At 39.4% G+C, this 21,400-nt stretch overlaps 2 protein-coding genes across 6 annotated transcripts in view; one reads left to right on the top strand and one right to left on the bottom strand.

Annotated features, from left to right (window-relative positions):
- Positions 1-6,251, top strand: part of fam174b (family with sequence similarity 174 member B) — a 9,315-nt gene extending 3,064 nt beyond the window's left edge. For 2 of the 3 annotated variants that reach the window (XM_088417968.1, XM_088417967.1), the window contains 3 exons: positions 1,569-2,231; positions 2,688-2,819; positions 4,181-6,251. In XM_088417968.1, coding sequence (XP_088274094.1) covers positions 1,954-2,231; positions 2,688-2,819; positions 4,181-4,184 — 414 coding nt within the window. In that variant the 5' untranslated portion in view covers positions 1,569-1,953 and the 3' untranslated portion in view covers positions 4,185-6,251. The remainder of the gene's footprint in view (positions 1-1,568; positions 2,232-2,687; positions 2,820-4,180) is intronic. The other variant, XM_088417970.1, reaches the window with a different exon arrangement.
- Positions 5,744-21,400, bottom strand: st8sia2 (ST8 alpha-N-acetyl-neuraminide alpha-2,8-sialyltransferase 2). Of its 3 annotated transcripts, none has more exons than XM_088417965.1 (7): positions 21,088-21,400; positions 18,420-18,467; positions 16,876-17,013; positions 16,492-16,749; positions 13,043-13,336; positions 9,430-9,649; positions 8,443-8,587 (listed from the first exon to the last, which is right to left on the bottom strand). In XM_088417965.1, exons 1-6 carry the CDS (start codon positions 21,264-21,266, stop codon positions 9,436-9,438), a joined length of 1,131 nt encoding a protein of 376 aa, XP_088274091.1. In that variant the 5' UTR covers positions 21,267-21,400; the 3' UTR covers positions 8,443-8,587; positions 9,430-9,435. The 3 variants fall into 3 exon arrangements, with proteins under 3 accessions (XP_088274090.1, XP_088274091.1, XP_088274092.1); XM_088417966.1 differs by having other exon boundaries at positions 9,430-9,529; XM_088417964.1 differs by lacking the exon at positions 9,430-9,649 and having other exon boundaries at positions 5,744-8,587.

Below are 21,400 nucleotides of genomic sequence, written 5' to 3'. Positions count from 1 at the left end.
CCTGCAAATTCAATGCCATGGCAATGTATTAAGGACAGAAAAAAAGTGCAGCAAATTTAAATAGTCTTTTTTTATTTAACAAAACTAAGCCCATATGACAGCTTATATATGGCTATGGCGAGTAAAGGAGTGGTTGGTTTACCACGATCAGGATGTTACCCCACTGGCTCTGTTTAGTTCCACTGTTTCTGTTTCTCTCTCTCTCTCTCTCTCTCTCTCTCTCTCTCATATAATATGTGTGTGTGTAAGTGTGCGTGTTGCTTTTGGCAATATAGTTATACATCACGTGGACAGGAAATCCCCAATTTTTCTTTCTGTCTGATAGATTTACAGTTATTTGTAATTTCCTCTCAAGGTTTAGGTTGAAGAACAAGTCGCAAAGATGCTATTTTGCACTGTTGGTGATGGGCAGTTTTGCTTATGGCTTAATGGCCAAAAAATTACATTTAGGTTATGTCTCACAAACAAAATATCCTGAGCCCAGGTGGAAAGATTCCTTTTTGGAAGTTTTACAGTTTATAGGTCACATTGAAAATGTTTTGAAATGTTTTAAGGTGGGCTCAACTTTTAAAACACAAAATGCTGACATTTGTGCTTTTTGTATTTTTGCTGCAGCCTGGAATGGACCATGAAATTACAAATTGTAAATGAAAAATCCTATCAGCAAAGATATCATGTATTTCGCACTTAACCAAACAGAGACATTGTTGTGCAAAGGTATGCCTTGCAAAATCAGCACAAACAGGATTACAATCATTGTTTCTAAAAATTTCCTACCATGCATCACATTACATTGCAGGTTTATCGGTTTCTTGTAACAGTTTATCCGCCACGTTAAACCAAGTGTCTTTCACCCTGCCTGACAGAATTTGTCATCGCATTTCACTTAAAATCCGAAAGATATGTTGTCCTGTAATTAGGGGATGATGACTGCACGATTGCACGGCACAAGGAAATGTTCTTCACATAGTTCATGCAATCTTTCAACCCGATTTGAACGTTGAATTGTGACAAAGGTCACATTGTCCTAACAGTAGCTCCACCTTAGGCTATTGGGCTAAGTCTAAAAGAAATTTTAAAATAAATACACGCACGCACGCACACACACAACCCAGTTATCATGCACATTAAGGAGCAATTTGTCTTTGAGAATTGAATCTCTGATAGAATAAGTAACCACTTTTAATACGCTTCAATGGAAAGGAGGCGATCAAAATACAGAAAAAAAAACTATGTACTGGAGTTTTGTTTTGTGCTGCCATCTAGTGGTCTTTAACATAGAATGTAAGGGAAAGCAAGTGATTTTATTAATTTCACGAGTTGTTTTGTCACAAATAGTAGTTTTAGTAACAATTCCGATGATAGATTTCAGAATATTATTTCATTTCATACAAAAACATTGTCATTTCATTCTGATGCTGCAGTTAGATGGACTAAAAAATATATACTTTCCGCAAAAATGTGTTTGATCATCCATCTGTGTCACCGAATACTTTTTTTTTTGGTTTACCTTAGATTGAGATAATGAAAAGACAGCAAAATACACTAAATTTTGTCATTTCATTCAGACGCTGACGTGGATCGTGGATATTGGGAATTAACGAGTCCTCCTTGAAGGCGTCACCGGACTTCATACGTCACGCATTAGGAACAAGTGGGACGGACGATTGAGTGTTTCCGGAGGAGGCGGATAATCCCAATCTGCGAGCACAAAGGTAATACCGCTAACCCTCTTCAAGAGAAGCATTTTTTAATGGAATTAAATAGAAAACAAGACCATATATAAATTGATTGTTAATTTGGACCATAAAAGGGATGTTAATTTTCGTCCTTCGTTTTCTCTATTGTTTAAAATAGCAAAAAGTCAATCCAACCTGTCACGTAATGTGACAGCTGTCGTTGCGTATGTGACGTTTTTGTGGAGAACTACCGGCTGTATTCTATTCAGGCGCAATGGCGACATTTTATTTAGCGCTAACTTTATTGGCGGCGGCGTTTTGGAGCGCCAATGGCGAGCCCAGAAGTCTGTCTTCTTCTCCCACCTTGCCGTCGAACGCGACCTCGGCCACCTCTGCATCCGCCAACCTGCGACATAGTGACAACGGCACCCGTGCCGTCGGATCACCAACTTCCTCCCTCATGACGCATCTACCAACGCTCAAAGTAATCGTCATTTTCACCTGCGTGTTGACTGGGGCGCTCATCACCTGCCTGCTCTTCAAAGTGGTCAGGTAAGACCCCCCCCCCCCCCTCTTAAAGTCTATCGGGGTGTATTTAATAGGTGGTCATCGTAATGATGAATTTATTGTAATCATTATGACCATTAATTTACATTTAATGTTGAGTAAAGCATTTAAAATAGTCACTCGACACTTTGCAATTGCTACTTCATTCTCATCAGTTTGTCCTGATGAGACTTCTTGAATGAAAATGCGATCACTTTGTTGGGACACCCTTGTTTTAAAGAGTGTTGCTGTGAAGTCTCATTTAGCTCAATATGGAGCATGTGATTGTGTTTTCTCCATGTGATGAGGAATTTTGGAAGAAAGGTCAGGGTCCGTTTAATTATCTTCCTGCAAGGATTGCAAGTCCAACCTGATTTCTTTGTAACTCTATCACGTGTTGGCAGCTTATCAAAATGTCTGTTGAATAATAAAAAGAAAATAATGCTCTTTCTTTTCTGACAGATCTGGGAGGAGAATCAGGAAAACCCGCAAATATGATATCATCACAACGCCCGCAGAGCGAGTTGAGATGGCCCCCCTCAATGACGAAAATGATGACGAGGATGACTCCACGCTGTTTGATGTCAATTACAGGTTTGCTCACAAATTTCACCACATAATCTTATCAACTATAAATTCAAGTTATTTTCTTTGCGTTAAGCATAAAATTGTTTTACATTGATTGTCTGAAGTCTATCACAAGTGTTCAACTACTCTTTGTGTTATCAATCATCTGCAACTAATTTTGATGCGATTTGAAATTTGAGTTGCAGGTAAATGGTGTCGTGACCTGTAGATGGAAAGGCCAATCAAAAATAAAATATTCCATTACATGCTTCAGAGACTAAAATGTTACAAAGGAAGCTACACCTAGATGCCAGCAAGCCGAACTAATACAATTTAAAAAATAGAGTATATACTGTATAATGCTTTACAATAATATGTAACTATATTAATAATTTCATATCGCTGTTATTGGTCACTTTAATATTTAAATAAAAAATGTATTCTAATGGTTATTTATTTTGACAAAGTATTGGTAGTTCTTAAAATCTAGAGCTACCTTTCATGATGCAATGCTAATGGGTGAGTAAAGTTGCCATTTTTGAAAGGTAAGGATTTTGGAGAAGTGAGATTCCCGAATTCGTCTACAACTTAACCGGGGCATCAAAACGTTTTCCTCTGAGGCCTAAATACAGAAAAATAGAATAACAAAAGGATCATTAAAAATTAAATAAGCAAGCGAACAACACATTGTCTTAATGCTTCATAACATCAAATGTTTTTATGACTTTTTAAAATTGCAAAGTGACCATGTCAAAAAGTATTTACAGTATTTTGCGCGGGCCACTAAAATATGGTTGGAGGGCCGGCCCTCTGGGCATGATTGATGGTATTTATTTATTTTTTTTTAACTTTTAGTTTCCAAAAATTATAAATCCTTTTAATATGTTTATAAAGACATGATGCCCCTGAGCATTTTGAGTGGTGAAATAAATAAATGATCAAAGTTACTTTCGCTATCTCACTTCAAGAGCAAAGCCATTTTTTTGTCATTTAATAAAAAATATGGGTCAGACTCATGGGTCAACTGTGGCGGCACTGAAATAACAGAAGATTTCTTCATTTCTTAAGTGAGATGCCTAATAAATTTGTTTGAAGTGTCAGATGGTGACCTATTTTGCCTCTTGTATCACAAAAACGTCCTTTCATTGACTGTTTTAAGCAAACAAAAAAAAGTGAACCTCCTACATCCAAACTATGCTTGTAGAGAAGCAGTTCAGCTGTTGACATAAGGCTTCACCCTTCCGTCGTCTTTTCTATTGTTCCTTCACACATGAGCGCTTCCTCAAGGGAAGATACGGCGTCCTGTTTTTCCGCCCTTCCCATCTAACAAACCTGTCTACCAGATGGCCAGTTAACACCTTGATTTTGTACTTTCTGCTTTCTTGCAGGTGAATTCACCACAGACCAATATTTGACCACCTTGCTTCCTTTTGGATCAAATCTATGATGCCCCTTTGTGTCCAACGGCTCTTACTGGTGACTTGTTGCATCATCACATTACACTTAACGTGGAAAGAACATATTGTTGTTGATCTGGATTGATAGTGCACACCCACACTAATACGGGCTTTTGTACCTTTGAACTCGAGCCACCTGGATATAATGTGCAAAACAATATGTGCACATTGCAATTTAGCTGGGCCTTCCTGACCAACTGTCTCCTAACCAGTTTTTGGGACACGTAAGGCTCACTGTTATTACAGGCTAAGCCTATATATATTTTGGATTATATATGTGAACCTTGTTGCTGCTTTAGCTTACATATCTGAAGATTTATTACGCTATTTTCAGTTCTTTGTTTTTTCAGTTATAACCAAATCGAGACTGAGTGTCTCAGTATTTTGAGTTCAAACATTGAAGATGTTATTAAATTATATTCTAGGTTAGTCTGTGTTGTATTCACTCAACGGAGAGGTATAAAGATGTTTTTATTCAGGCAAAGAAGTTTTATTATGGGATATTTCTCAACTATATGTTACAAACTGTGGAGCAATTCCATGATTAACATCAATATTTATGTACTCCATATAGAAGATAGATTAGGGGAACTTTATACTTTAGAATACAGGCTGTAACGTGTAATTTAATATGCAATATTGTGAGTCTTTTACTGTAATTGCCCGAGTTGTTCTTAATTTACTATTATAATACTAGTGTTATTTTTTTTTCTTTTGTAGATTCCTAGTCATCCAAAACATGGTGATCTGTAAAGGTTGAATCTAGGCAACTTGACTATTGATTATTTTCTTCCCTAGATTCTGGAAAAAGTTGAAATGAAAGCTTTAAAACCAGATGATGCCCATCTAATCTGATATATATTTCACCGGTGAATATATTCCTAAAATTTATATGAATAGAAAAAAAAACCTAAACAATGTGAAGATTTTTTTCTTAAAAAGACGGTGCAACATTTGCAAAGGGTCTGTTAGCCTACTGAAGCCTGAGGCATCGCAAGTATACGTTACTCTGTCCACCGCTAGGGCTACCGGCAGCAGGAAAGCAGACTAGACTACAGATAATGCACAATTCCACGTATGCTTCGCAAAATGCCTCAGAGAGCAACTTTTTGAAGATAAGGAGGGGGAGATTTAGACACACATCGACAGAAGCCTGAAACGCTGAAAAAGCTGTGAAATCCTTTTTAGCAAGGCTGTGATGTCACAGTGAAGGTGGTTGCGTCACACTACAGAGGACCGATTCAGATCTGTATTTAGTGATTATGTTGTGCTATACCTAATCTTGTAATGACAGTTGTGTTTAGAAAAACTTTCAGTGTTCGCTCTCTGGCCACATTACTGCTTTAAAAACAAAGCTTAATCGCAGCGGTCGCTGCTCGGGCCCTAAAAAATTAACTACTGAGTCAGCTCTCAAAAGCTTTGAAGATTTGACCTTGTTTTGATAATTCAGTCTATTGGTCGCGTTGCAAAAAAAGACTGATGTTTTCAGCAGTGTTGTTTTTTGAGAAGCAATAGCTTGGAACTTTATTCAATTCAAAATGCAGCATCACATCAGTAAACAAGTGTTCATTTTTGAACATACAAACAAGAGTGTGGTGTTGAATGTCAGATGTTTATAAATTACATTTTATGTTGTGTGTTTATTTTTTTTTTCCCTAAACACCCAATGTTCAGTCCAGTATTTTGTCAGAACCGAATCCAGATTTGAATGTTGATATTACGTGTAAAGTGGTTTTGGCCAACTATTTTACCCTGTTCTCTTGACAAAAAAATATGAAGGAAAAATCTTGTCAACCAGTGAATCTATTATGTAGTTTTATTTGAACACAATTCCCTGCCACTTAGAATTATTATAATTGTGTGACCTTTTTTGAAGAGACAAGGTAATTTTGGTAAACCTATTAATTGGGTTTAAAGGCATCCCTGCTTGAAAGTTTGAATGTTGCCAAAGAGACCTCTTTTGTTTCCATCCGTGAAATAAAACCACCTTTTTCAGTTCTCATGACTTTGACATTTTTTGTGTGACAAAAGTACATTCATGTTGTCAAAAATGAATACTACTTCAATGTCCTTTGAATCAAAAATCCAGAAAAGCAACATTCAGCTTGAGTTAAACATAAAATTTCAGGAAATGCATGCAAGTAAATATTGTCAGCTGAAATTATAATGTGAACTAGAAAGAAAAAGGCTCGCAAATTGTCATGAATTGTTTTTCTTGGAATCTAAAGTCAGTCTGTTTTCCATGAAATCAGGGCCATTCATCGCCTCCTGACTGCCGATGGTATTGGCAAAAAAGTGCTTAAAAAAAATCAGGCTTGGAAGTGAGCCGTAAAATAAATAAAGAAATCTGTACAACGTTATAAGTCACACAAATTCAAATGCATATTGTACTATTTGCACATTCAGAATTGTATTTAAATTTTCAGTGTAAAGTAAAATTAATTACTAATTTCTAAAGTATTAGGACTCCACTGAAAATATCAAGAATAATCAATGGTTGCAACTCTGCTTAATTGTATTTCTTGCAAACATTTTGTGTAATACCGTATTCAAAATTTTGCCTTTGCAAATACTTTTCATCTTTCATAGTATATGGCACCATTATTTTCAATGTAGCCCTAATAGTCCTTGGTAATATAGTAGCCCATCGTATACTGTACATTGCTTATAGGCACAAATTCAACAGCATAAATCCCCAACCAAATTTTTCACATACACTACAGAACAGGTTTAAGAAAAGTTGCACATCCATTTAAAAGCACATCCAGCGACTCGATCTTAAGAATATAGACCTCGTACATTCATTTTTTTTTGTTTACAAAAGTAAATAGTAATTTCTAAGCATTGCAGTGAAGAGAAAGAGCTGGTGTTGTTGGCGATCTTTTCACTGAGTTGACTTTTGGCAAAGTCTGTGCAAACATGGCTGTAAAGACAGCTGCTACACTTTCTCAAGGGGGTGCGATTAAATAAGTACTACATTCTTCCTTTTCTTCATTTGGCTGCCCAGCTCATGCGACATGCTTGCTCTGACGTTTTGGGATAACATTTGTAAAAGTAGGGGTCGGTTTTGGAAACATCAGCATTGAGGATTAAAAAAAAAAAATATCACAGTGTATGATTTTGATTATGGTTTTAGTGCTTCCATTTTGTGGTAAACTGCAGAAGAAATGTTGTTAGAAAGCCAGTCGAAAGGCTAAAATAGCAAAAGCAAAATGTGTGTTTTTTTAAAATTATAGTTACGACTTGTGCTACAACATGTTGCAACGTTTGAGTTATGTCGCCACTGCAGGAATTCAGAGTGATTCTTACCACTACGTGGGCTCCCTCTAGTGGTGAAGGAGAAAATTTGTATTTAACCAAACCAGTTGCATTTAAACTGCTGGTTTTTAAACATGTATTTAGGTACATTTGTTCAATGTCAATTTAAATTTTTTTTTTCAATTCATTTTGCTATATTCAAGTCGAGCGTCAATCGTCAAATTGCATCATAATATTGTGACCACATAACACCATTTGTTTAATTTCTGGCTTGTCTGCCATAAAACTGAATCACTAATGACAACACGCATCTATATGAAATTTAACCAAATGACGGCATCTGACATTTTTGCAATGGGGGTACAACAGCAGTAGGTTGCTTCATGTTCAAATTAATTTGCTCTCAATTTGAAAATAATGTACTGTTCCTGTCACCGCGTTAAAGATTAGATTTGCCGAAACCCTGTTAAAAATTTCACATACCCCCTGAAGAGCCTTCATGTACTCCCTTTTGAGAACCACAGAATATTTACAGTATTTAATTTTCATACAAAATGAATCCATCTCATTTTTGGCGAAAAACTACGCTTACTATGGTACAGCATTTGGCAGTATCTTGGGACAAGTTTTTACTTTCTCAAATGTTTTACCGGTTTTAGTCAACGACTGCTTTGTAAATTTAACATCAGCAAAAAGTAGCAGCACAAAAGAGGGCTGATGTGAAAGTAGCCCCCACGCTCAGACCGGAAAGTGTTTCCATGGTAATACTGTACTTAGCTAGTTGCCTTCGGGGGTCCCGTCTCAGCGTCGCAGCTGCCAGTGTGAAGCCGCAGCGCCCCCTGCAGATGCAAAGCATTGAGGGTCCGAAACTCCAGGGGCATAGTGTGTGGGCTGGAGCTGGAGGTGTACTCGTATTTGAGAGTATCGTAGTAGTGGTACTTGACGGCTTTGCCCTCCGCGTCGTGTGAGAATGGCCAGAAGCCATACAAATGGATCTCCTCGCAGAAACGGGTCGCCATGGTGTACATGAGGAGCCCTGTGGTTGGACGCTTGATATGGACCTTGTTGGTCAGCCAGTACCTATCGACAAAGGCAGCAATTTAGTAAACGCATTATCACAGGCTTGTCATAGCGTTCATATCTTTAAAACCTACACAACTGTGTGTCAAAACAAAGCAACAAACACGAAATACAAAAGTTCTGTTCTTTGTTTTTTTTTTTAATACCACGTTCATGAAAATGAATTCAAAATACCGATACATATTCATGTTTAAAAAATAAACAAAAACATATGCTTCTCTCAACAAAACGTGAACACATTTTTTTTTTAAGTCTTACATTAATTTTTGTTTGATTTTATTAAAATTGTCACTGGTTTATTGTATATTTCTGTGGGACACGGGCCAAGGCCTACTGAGGTACGTATTGATTTGTGTAATTGACGCCCCTCAAACAGCGGGTTGTAATTGTGTGTTGATGCCACAAGGTGGAGACAAAGCGCTTAAAATATTTATGATCATAAAGCATCAACATATTCCCACACCATTGCTTGTGTGTAAATGGCAGGGTTGATTTGAGCGTCCACTTGTCATTTTCCACACTGTCAGCAGCAACCATTTTGCTGTTTCCATGTACTGCAAAAAAGTCTGAGCTTGACCGTTATATATTTATCAGTTCAATATCTATTTGCTACAATTAAAATCAATTTCAATGAAAAATTGTAAATTTGGGGGGGATGAAATCGTAGTCTCAAAAGCAGCTTTTGACTCGGCGTGTTATTATCTATACTAAAATATTAGTGGTAATTCATTGTATCATATTTGTAAATGTGTGTGGTCACATTTCCATTCTAAGTTTTGTATACTACAGCAGAATGTGGCGGTGGAGAAGTGGTTAGCATCTCAGCCTCACAGTTAAAGGACCTGAGTTCAATTCCAGCTGGCTCTGGACTTCGTGTTGAAGTTTGCATGTTGTCCCCGAGCCCGTGTAGGTTCTCTCCTGGCGCCGCAGCTTCCTCCCACTCTGGGTGCATGAATGGTTGTTCGTTCCGGTGTGCCCTGCAATTGGCTAGCGACCAGTTCAGGGTGTACCCCGCCTACTGCTCCCAAGTCAGCTGGGATATGCAACAGGAAGCCACTACCCCTAGTGGTGAGTGAAGGCATTTCAGGGGGTATTTGCGTTTCAACGGTGGTTTCTGCAGCAATCAGCAAATCTACTTGGTTTTTAATGCACTGACAAGTTTTCAAACCAAGAACAAATTAATTGGAACACTGCTAAATATAGCGATTCCTTTGAAAACATTATGTCTTTATTTTGTTAAGGTTTATGTGGATGTGCATGGTCATTTGTGACTATTTTCTGGCAGATGAGCCAGAAATCGAACAGATGCACAATCTAGCTTTCAGACATGTTGAATAAAATACACCAAGCGACACCACTATAAATATAGTTTTAAAGTTTAGTTTATCAGGCAATAATAACATTAATAATAGTGAGTCCTTTTTTAAATCCAAAATTTGTGCTGGTTAGCAGGTACGAAGCTGAAAAAAGGGTGCACATCATTGAAAAAAAAATGTTGAAAACCACTACAGTAGTTGTGCTACGTTGCTGCAATGATGTACGCGCATGGCAAGTTGCCATTCGGATTCATTAGTGACAATTTTTTTGTATTTTCTTGCACTATATGCATTTTTGTGCACTTGGCATATAACAGCTGATGCTTGCTGAAAAATGACAAGGTTCGAAAAGCACTTATTTCACAGCCTTGTACCAAAAAAAAAAAAAAAAAAAAAAAAAAAAAGCCCCACAAAGGCCTTGGCTTGTTGGCAAGAACATTTCTGGGGAGTGAAACTGCTGAGCACACAGACGGTTAATGGCGAAATTCGCGGCGCGCTTGTTAGCCGGGCCATGTAAAATGGCATCATTTGGTGGCTGACCAGAGCTGTTGATTTTTTTAATGACGGGAAGAAGGGATGATTCGCAGCAGTGTGCTTTTAATGACTGAACAATGAAAAAAAAAAAAAAAAAAAAAAAAAGCTGGTTCTCATAACAGCCTGAAGGTGCTGACAGATTGAAATCGTTGAAAGTAATCTGTGACCGGCTTGAAAGTGAATCGAAACAAAAATAATAGAGCTGTAACGCAAAAACTGAAGCCTGAAAAAGCTTGCTCATTATTTGTGCTATTTAGAATGTCTCAAAAGTCAGACAGAATCATTTCAACACACAAGAAATCAATGGCCCTGTACCAAGAAATTCCCGTTTTGCTCGGATTGGAGTTAATGAAATGCTCACTGCGGATCGGTCAACAAAGGTCACGGGCGGCTATTGGACTCTGAAGACCTAATTAAAGAAATTTCAGATGTCAATTGAGGCAAAGGGAATATTGCGGCGGTTTTCATCAATACCGTCAAGCACTGCATATTCATCGAGCTAATTGTTCGTACATCAGGTGTTCTCTGGAGATTGTTTTTTTAGCCTATTTGACATTTTCTAAAATCCCATCCAGCCGGCTTTCGTGTTCATGCCAAAGCAATAAAAGTAATACTTTGGCACAGCCTGGTAGCGTCTGCATTTTGTCAGGTTTAATTTATTGATAGGCTTTTTATGCTTGCGTTTCAGATGGCGCTTCTTAATTAAAATAGAGCAAAACTGAAAGCGTCTTTCTCTCTCTCTTGCTACATTTTCATTCTTATTTCCCTGTCTTCACTAATAATGACTTAATAGCATTAGCGTAAATTGCTAACTAGAATGTGTGATGCATTACGCATAGGTCTCAAACTCCAGTCCTCGGGGGCCGCAATCCTGCATGTTTTCGATGCTGCTCTCTTAAACACACCTGATTCAAATGATTAGGATCATTTTCAAGCTCCCGCTGAGCTTGCTGATGAGCTAATAATTGGAATCAGGTGTGTTTATGACAGAAGCATCAAAAACATTCAGGATTGCGGCCCTCGAGGACTGGAGTTTGAGACCTATGCATTAGTGCACAGGTGTGGAACTCCAGTCCTCGAGGGCCGGTATCCTACATGTTTTGAAACCTTTTCCCTCAAAAACGCCTGATTCAAATGACTGGGATCATTTTAAAGCTCTTGCAGAGCTTGCTAATGAGCTAATCATTTGAATCAGGTGTGTTGGGGAAAGAAAACTGGAAAACATGCAGGATGCCGGCCCTCGAGGACTGGAGTTCGACACCTATGCTGATTAGTGCGTTACTGTGCTATCTAATTTCACATGATGTGCCTCATGTGATGTTTGATGCTTTGAATAATTAAAGGTCCGTGTAAAGTTGAAATACTTTCTAAATATGTGGCCAGGACTGGAAAGATGCATTTTTAAGATGGAGGCAGAATTAGCTAGCTCGCTAACTACACGCTGCAAATGTGGCGCATAACCACCGATGTGAAGTTTTAGTCACGCCTGGAAAAGATTGTGAGACAGTTTAATAGTATTTATGTTCTAGTCTTCATTAAAGACTTCAAAACAATTCATTTCACAGGGTTTAACCACCGATTACAGTCATTTATTTCAGTGCTTCTCAAACTGAAACGGAGTGCTGTACCATCCAGGTCTAATTTATTAAAGTTTGACACGCTATATCAAGACGTATTTTGTATTGTAGAACGTCATCAGTTTTATTTCTGACTCATCTGCCAGAAAAATACATCACGTAATGACGAAAAATTAACAATATAAAAGGCATACACAGTTTCGCAAAGGAGTGACTTGAACAGAATTTAGCAATAGGATACTTCATGTTCCAACTCATTTGCTCTTAATTAGAAAAAAAAGTACCGTTTCTGTCGCAGCATTATAAAACCATTCAATTAGATGTGTTGATCTCCGCAGAAACACTTTAAAAATCTCACATATCCCCTGAAGTGCAACCACGGACCCTCAGGTGTACTCGTACCCCCGTTTGAGAATTGCTGGTTTACGTCACATGGATCGCTAATATGTCTGGATGTTGATGCTTTATGAGCCCAGAATCTTAATAAGTGAATATTTTCTAAGTAATTTGATAAATTCATTATTTTTAACCTACAATGAATACCTTTAAAAATGCATTTTACCAAGCTCTGTTGACTGTATATGAACGTGCACAAGGTTCACCTGTTTTCTGGGTTTGATCATGTGACGTTCGACAGTGAGCAGTGGTTGGTTGTTTCCTGAGCAAGTGATGCCATTTTCAAACGACACCAAGTGGCACAATGAATGCACTTTTAAAACTAATTTACATGGAAAATAATAAGATTATCAAATTAACTATAGATAAAATATTCACTTTTTACCCTTGAAGTAATACCAGCAATCAGAGCAGTGTAATATTGCTCCAGCTATTGTGGGAGGGCTTGGTCCGTTTCCCCCAGGTTTATCCAACTCCATTTTTAAAAATCTAATCTCACACTCCGCCTGCATCCAAAATGAGGGGAGCTTGATCGTATTGTTTTCCCCAAGCGCTCAAAATTCCAAACAAGTGGCAGGGGAGCAGATTAGACTTTGCCGCCCCCCTCATCGGGTTGCCGAGCGGCACCTTACCCTCTGACAGCGTGCAGCAGTCGCAGCGAAGGGAAGGCGGTGCGTACGCCAGCCGCGTGCTGCAGGATGAGGCGCAGGGCCCACTCCACGCGCTCCTCTCCCCCCTTGGCCATGAAGGCCGGGATCCACAGCACGCTGCCGCTCAGGCTCTCGAGCCGCCGCACAAAGCGCCGCCGCCACTCGTCGTCCGCCAGGTCCTGGAAAGCTCGTTGCACCACCGAAGGGTTCATGGTCACCAAGTTGGTCCGACGGCCCACGTCGGCGGCGTAGTCCTCCACCGGTGCAAGATTGCACCTTCAAATAAGCACAGCAAGTCGGGATTGATTACTTCTGCGCATGGAGTGGAATCTTAAATGTGTGTTATCTGTTCCTCCTCAATGTTCATTCAAGTCTGTGATTGCCAAGCAGCTAGCTCAGTATGCAGTCCGTCTTTCCACCAAAACCATCAAGTCACCACTGATGAGGGAAATTGGTACTATTTCATGACCGGGGACGATTGATTAGCTTATTTCCACTTTTTCCCGAAATACAAGGTGCCGATTTTACGACTTGTGAGCGAAAACTTGAGATGTTCGCAAGAGGTTTATGAGGTGATGAACAATTCTTCAAAAAAGAGGCTTCACGCTGCCGTTTACTCTCAAACTAAACATATAACGAGCAGAATGACATCATGTACACTCAAAACGATGAGACAACTATGTAAACGCTAACACATGTTGAAAGCGCCATTTGATGGCTAACATTTAGCATTGATAGTTGTAATGTCATAACCATGGATGCAACTGATATTTGAACACAAACAATGGTGCAAAACATGTAGACAGACAATATAAGAATACTCACAAGAATGTATTCTTTATCCTCTGCAAAAAACCCGCTGAAATCAAGTTTTACTACTGGCAAGCGGCACAAGATGCTAGCTAGTTAGCAGCAACACATGTTGAAAGCGCCATTTGATGGCTAACATTTAGCATTGATAGTTGCAATGTTATAAGCCTGGATGCAACTGATATTTGAACACAAACGATGGTGCAACACATGTAGACAGACACTATAAGAATACTCCCAAGAATGTATTCTTTATCCTCTGTAAAAAAACACGCTGAAATCAAGTTTTACTACTGGCAAGAGGCACAAGATGCTAGCTGGTTAGCAGCTAACAGCACTCAACTGCCCCATATTGTCTCGCAAGTCATCGGATTACTTTTGAAAGGCATTGTAATAGGTACGAATCACCAAACTGATAAAGTAACCTTCTTGAAGGAATACTTTTTAAAAACTAGACAAGCTCAAATGAGCAAAAATCACTAAACTGGTTTTGATTACGTAATATTTCACTGTCAGAGTAAAAATGTCTGCTGCCATGCAGTTTTAATTTCAGAGGAAAAAAGTTGTCTAAAATGATAATTACGAAGAGAAAATGCATCTTGCCTTCTGTATACATAATTGTTTTTTCAACCAAACAATTTTCTATCTGCCTACCCAATAATTAAATAGAATTCCCAATATATTTGAATCGCAAAATATTAAATGGCTGCAAGCCAATTGCCAAGTGAGTTGAGTTCATTCCCACTACCAACCTTGTTTTTCAAGTTTTCGCGCATAAGCCAAAGGAGGACACGAAAAGCTGGTCCAATCACAGCAATAGTCTGCAAAACGAATGTTTTTTGTTGTTGTTGTTGCATGTTAATGGCAACAACAACAAAAAATGCAGTGTCTTAGTCAGCTCTATCAAGTCGCCCGCAGCATTAATATTGTACCAGCCCGCCGAAATTGATCCGGCTACCTGACACACACCACCAGGCGAGTCAATTCTTGGCCTTATTAAAGAAAAGCCACATCCCTTTTGTTTACCATCGCAACGCTCATTATCATGCTCGACGTGTCGTCGCGAGTCATGACCTCCGCTCATCAGCATGCGGGAGGAGGCGGGAGAAAAAAAACAGCATACAGTGAGGGAATTAAAAAAAAAAAAAAAAAAAACGTAATAAAAAGGTTGTGGCCCTTTTCCAGCGAGCGATTGATCAGCCGGATGGAAGTGCTGACATCCTGCTGTCTTTACAGCAGATGTTTCATCACTTTGAGTCGCCACGGTCACGGAATACCAACCGGGACGCTTGTTGTTTGCATCTGCCATCACATTAGCGCCGCAGACAGATTTATAGGCCTCCGTTGACGGGACAAAAATCGTGATGAATGGCGCGATCTGCCAATCTTGTGATTAAAGCCAAACGCTGATCCGAGGCGGCTGATCGTTTCACGTACACACGCGCGCACAAACCTCAAGTAAATGAGAGCGGCGCCCCTGAGAGAGCTCGCCTTCATCTCAAATGCAAAAACAGCGCAATCTTTTGTATAATTGCGCTCAGTCTGATTAGGGGGCGTCTGAAATGTCAAAATTATGCAAAAAAAAAAAAAAAAAAGCTTCAGCAGACTCTTGAAAACTCCAATTTTCAACATTACAAGCCTGAATTAAAAAAGTGAGACAGGATTCTCTTGCCAGTGCCAATTAAATCCGGAGGGGAGAAACCGAAAGCCAATTTGCTATTCCGTTTCAATCGCGGCCCACTTTTACTTGCTTCTTGCCTCACACGCAAGTCCGAGTGCAAACTTCCACGCCTGACACAAATCCAGCAGAAACACACAAAAAATTCTTCGATTAGAAAAAAATGTGTGACAAAAATTGGGGGAAAATAGTCACTCACGTTCAAAATTATTTGATAAACCACTAAATAAGTTCAAACTTTTTGAAGAATCACTGTTCTAGTAGTATTTTTTTTCAACATGTGTCCTTGTGAAATATATTTTTCTGTGAAGTAAGTAGCCCATAACCAGCGGCAAGGCCATTTTTTGGATTAAAAAAGAGAAAGAAGATTTTTGAAACAATTTGTAGTGGTATCGCTAGGAATATTTTATTCAGCAACTCCAGAAGATAAATTGTGTTATCATTTTTTTTTCTGACTCGCCTGCTAGAAAACTACATCATTAATGACATGCACCCATATATAGCTGAACAAAAGAAAGGCATGATATCAATTTGCAGATGAGTCAATAGAATGCAATTTAGTCATTAGGTGTTTTATGTTCCAGTTGATTTGCTCTTAATTTGAAAATAACACATCATTCCTGTCAAATCCCTGTTGTTGAAGTGCCCTTTACGTACCCCCATTTGAGAATTGCTGTACTACTAAAGTATTCAATATGACTTTCAATTCTGAACAGTCGAATCAGCTTTATAAGAAGGTGCACACTTTTGCAACTACATGATGTTGATGTTACCCCCCCCCAAAAAAAAAACGTTTTTTCTAGTCGAGATGTAGAGATAAACAGTTTTCTTTTTCCATATCACAAAAATCCAGTTTCGACTTTTTAGAAGCAAAGTAGCCTCCTCACCCCCCAAAAAAGGCAAAATGTTACTTAAAGGCGATGGCACAAAGGCGAAGCGATACCTGATGACAAAATCGTGGGAGTCGATCTGGGAGCCGCAGCTGCTGTTGAGCAGAATCCCCGAGTTCCCCACGATGGCGCACAGGCGGTAGTGGCGGTTTTTCATGGGCGATACGCTCGGCAAAAGGCGGTGGAGATTCTCCGAGATGTTGGTGGTGCTGTGGCGGTCGAAAACGTAGTGGACGATATCTCCGGGTCTCAAGGAGCCCTTCAGGATGGAGATGTCTCGTTCTGGGTCCAGGAATCTCAGCACCTGTTTCCTGTGAGAAAAGTACAGCAAATTCTGTGGCGCTTGATTGTTTTTGTTGTTTTGGAAACGTCTTTGAAATACGGACAGTCACCCAACAAATGGATCTCACAAGTCAAGGTACCGCTGAGGATTTTACCTGATGATCTTGGAGAGGGTCTTGTTGAAGGTCCAACCAGATGCTGGCAGCTTGGTGCTGTTGATGTAGCCAGGCTGAAGGCCGTTCCCTTCAGCCGGTCTCGGAATTGATGTGCTTTCCACGCGTGTTGCCGTTTTTCTATCCGCAAACACAAGACCATATTTGTTACCATTTTTTTTTTTGTAAACTTATGCAAAGTATTGGACGGGGCGATATGGCCCAAAAATGTTGAATTTCACAGGTCATTATGGACAATTTCAATTTAGTGAAACCAAAAACATGACACGGATAATATTTAGACAACGATAATGTATAAATCAGTTTTAATGTAACCTTAAAATTCATAGCTTGCGCATAACTTGCTTAAATGTCACAATGAACTCATTCAATCCCAAAGATGTGTTTTTACACATCTTTCATAAGTCTATCAATGCAAAACATCTTAGATGAGCTAATGAAACTAGCATAGTGGTGATTTTATTTATGGCTGCACATTTAATCAACTTTTATTCACGATCACAATATTGGCTGTCATGATTAATTAAGCTGATCCTCAGCGGTATTAACATTTAAAAAGATGCCTACCTACGTGTTAAATCAAGCACTTTGTCATCCTACCACCAGGGGGCAATGTTTCCCATATGTTTTGTGTGACAAAAGTGTTTTGTGTGACAAAAGTGTGTTTTTCTCACTATTTACCAGTTATTTACCAGTTATTTACCAGTGTGAAATGGCATTGAGTTTCTCACCTGATTCTTAATATATACTGTGTTAACCGTCAATTGAGCCCCAGTTAGAAAAATCTGAAAAAAATTGCATAAATTTGGTTTAAAATGACCAAAAGTGACATTTTGACTGCTAATTGATTAACATTAGCTTAAAAGTAAAAAAAAATGTTCTTGGTTCTAAGTGGGCTTATTTTTTTCATTGGTTTGCACTCAGCAAGTAAATTAGCTGCGTTGCCCTGTGTGCCAAGTTTTTGTCATTAATTATTTACTTTAGTCTATTATTATTAATTGTAAGTATCAAACCATGAAGCCTTGTTTATTTTCTGCTTGTTTAAAAAAAAAAAAGGGCAATAAACAGACATGTTTGACCAAACATGATGAATAATCGTGATTAATAATCCTGATTTCAATACTGAATCGTGATTATTATTTTGGCCATAATCGTGCAGCCCTTATCATACATGTGGTTCCAACAAAGATGGCGAAACCTGAGATATGGTCCACACACACACACGGTTGCTAAATGCTTTGGTAGAGTTTTGTAATTAGAGCCAATTGGAAGTGACTTCCAGGACATTCTGGTCAAAGCAGACATCCAGTCAGTCACATGGTCGGTGAATACGGCATCTTGGGGGCGGGGGGGGGGGGGGGGGGGGGGGGGGGTGGAGCAGCTGCCTCCTCCAAAGAAGGTGTAAGCAGATACTCAGCGCAAAGCACTCGCCGGCTAGCCAAGGCTGCCAAACGCTAATTACATTGAAGCGGCAAGCCGATTCCCATCAGCCGTAAGCAAGCCGCGCCGATGATTGCGTTACAGACCTGCGTGGTTTCGGGAAGAGGCGCTTCATCTTGGACCGGCCCGTGTTTCTGAGAACAAAAACAAAACAGGTCTTAGGAGTTACGTCTTCGATGCGTAAAAAGAGAACCGCGGGGTGTCCCACATGTCAACGTCTCTCTTCTCCGAAAGAACAAATGAAGGTGAAAGGCAGCAATTTATTTTTAGACCAATCCACCGCGGACCCATTTGCCGCTGTAATGAGGAGACATGCAACCATAATGGAGGCCCATTATGTCCACAGCGCTGGTGATGGTCATGAATGCGCGTGTGCTTTTTTCAAGTACCTTTCGGGGCCACTTCATCATGAACAATCAAGCTCATAAGAGCCAACCGAAGGGTTGCAAATATTGAGGATAGCACAGTAAAAAAACCTTGACAAAATATTCCATGTTTTAACAAAATGTTCAATAGAACTAAAGCTAACACTGAAACAAAATTGAAGTTAGTGGTCTACATTTTGGACGATTTTCTGTCGTTACAGACTAATCATAGAAAAAAGGTGCTTTGTTAGTTAAAAAAAACACCTTTTAAGAGTGGAAATTCAAACATGTTTATTTAACATGATTGAAAGGACAAAATAATCAACAGAATAGTTGTGTAAGAAAATTGTAATATGAGAACGGTCACTTGCTCAAGCTAAGAATCTGCCGTATAAAATATGTGGCATACAATTTGAAAATCTGCGATTAAGTGACATCTTTTGACATTTAATCCCAAGTAGTTCTCTTTATCTACATATTTATATTGATCTATTTATTTATAAGGAAAATTATTTCGAGATCCTGCTTCACCCAAATACAGGCAGAGGCTTGATGGCGGACTTCAGCAGTCACATGGAAATACCCCCCCCCCCCCTTTTTTTTTAAACGGGCTCCATTGTTGTAATTGTATTAAGCTGCATTCAGCCGGCAGTCAAAGCGCTTCTCCTTCATCTTCTTGTTCTCCCGTGACAAATCACGAGTCGACGGCGGCACATTACGCGCTCCAGACCCAGCAACTCAAAGCATCCTAATGACAGCTCCTGCTAAATTAAGAATTGTTGCATGTGCAAAATCCAAACAGGGTACTTCGCTCTGTATCTGTGTGTGACTTGGGGGGGGGATTTCCGCCTCTTCAAAATTCAACTCTCGGGGAAAAAAAAAAAAAAAAAACGGAAGAAAGGGCAGCCTTTTTTCTCTCGCGGTCTGCTGCTTTTTTTGTGCGCTGCTTCGAACGCTGCAATTGTAGCCCCATCCCACATGCAAGCTGCCGCAAGACAAATAGGCCGGGCCTCGGGGACCCCGGCTCGGCCGATCCGGTATCAGCTGCGGCAGATGTACAAACAAACCACAAATACGCAGCTCGACATATTGCGCAAATTAGGACGCAAACGTTATGGATTTTCGGGATGCTGTTTCCGTAAAATTCTGATTATGGATTCAGGGTTCATTAAAAGAATATGGTTCTTAAAAGAATACATTACGAATGAATTAATGCTTGATTATACATTTAGTCTGTCAATATTAAAGATATACATTGCAGAACATTCAAGTGTTTTTCAGCACTCTATCCTCAAAAGTATTTGTTCAACTTGCACCCAAAAGAAGAAGCGGACAAATTTGCAGATTTGTTTTCAAGGGATGTTTCATCGCCACAATTTTTGTCTTATGTGTAATCCATTTAAAAAAATTGCATTGGGGTTTGGCAAAAAAAAATGTAATTCATCAAATTCACTTGATTTGTCATTTGAAAACCAGACCATTGGAAATTTAACTAAACCATGAAATTAAGGTTTTGCATAGGTAGCAGCATGCTAGAATGCTGGTTTACAAGATGTGTTTACAGTAATTATTACCATAATTCCCATTATCAAATTGTTTCATCTTTATTTTACACAATGAAGACTATGGAATTTAAAGATAGCTTCAAAAAGTAGCATTTGTGCAGTCCTTTTGAATCCAAAATTGTTTTGAATCAAATCGTAAACCCTAAAATCACAATCACATTGTTACGTAAGTATAAAAAAAAAAGTCTCACCTCTACTTACTAATGTCATTTGGTTCCCCCCCCAAAAAAAGATTAATGTATTGTAGAAAATCGATTTGTTTAGTGATTAATTGTGAGATAATCATCAAGTGCACAGGTTTTTGTTCTGCATGTTTTCCAAGTTCCACTTTGCAACACACCTGATTGAAATGATTAGGAGCTTCATATTGATGGTGATCGCTTGAAAACAAGAGAAACTTGGAAAACATGCAGGACGCAGGCTCACATGGACTGGAGTTGGACTCTTTTGGGATTTCAACTACAGTACATTCAAAGCTTTCTTTACTTGCAGTAGAAGGACAACACCAGTTGGTGGCGCCAATAATTTGTTTTACCAACCTCTGTCAAGTTCACAAAAGAAAAAACTACCTTCTTGTTTTGTACTTTCATTTTTCCTGTTTGCTGGTTATGTTCAAAACTGTTTAAGAACAACGGCGTTGAATATAATTCCTTGTAATAATTTTAAAAAGCACGTTTTAAATGCAAAGTTTGGCAGAACCGATCACTCGCATTTTCGCTCATTTCAATGGCGCAAAACGATTTGAGAGACAACCGTGGACGAATTTAAAAAGTATCGCGCACAATGGAAATCACGCGCGAGGAAAACGAGTGTCGTCTACTCACGGCTCTTCTTTCGCTCCTCGTTCCACTTGTGAAATATCATCAATGAGAAGAAGGAGCACCAGCAATGTGACAAAGAGGAAGAACAGCGTGCGCGAAGTGGGCGTCATGGTCCGGGCTTGCGGGTGTTGGAGACGGGGGCGGACAAAGTGGGGGACCGCCGCGAATCCGGCGGCAGGCATCACCCCCGCGTTCACCTTCTTTTCCTTCGCATGTCTCGTCTACGTCCGTCCCCCCGTACGCTGTACTGTGCTGTGTGTGTGCGCGTGCGCCTCTTTGTTGTGATCCGCCGGCCCCTCCCACACATGCTGCAGTC

This window comes from Hippichthys cyanospilos, chromosome 6 (genome assembly GCF_059441005.1).
Source record: "Hippichthys cyanospilos isolate Australia breed blue-spotted pipefish chromosome 6, RoL_Hcya_1.0, whole genome shotgun sequence".
Taxonomy (NCBI): domain Eukaryota; kingdom Metazoa; phylum Chordata; class Actinopteri; order Syngnathiformes; family Syngnathidae; genus Hippichthys; species Hippichthys cyanospilos.
Note: the sequence above shows the minus strand (reverse complement) of the source record. Positions and strands in the feature narration are given on the sequence as shown.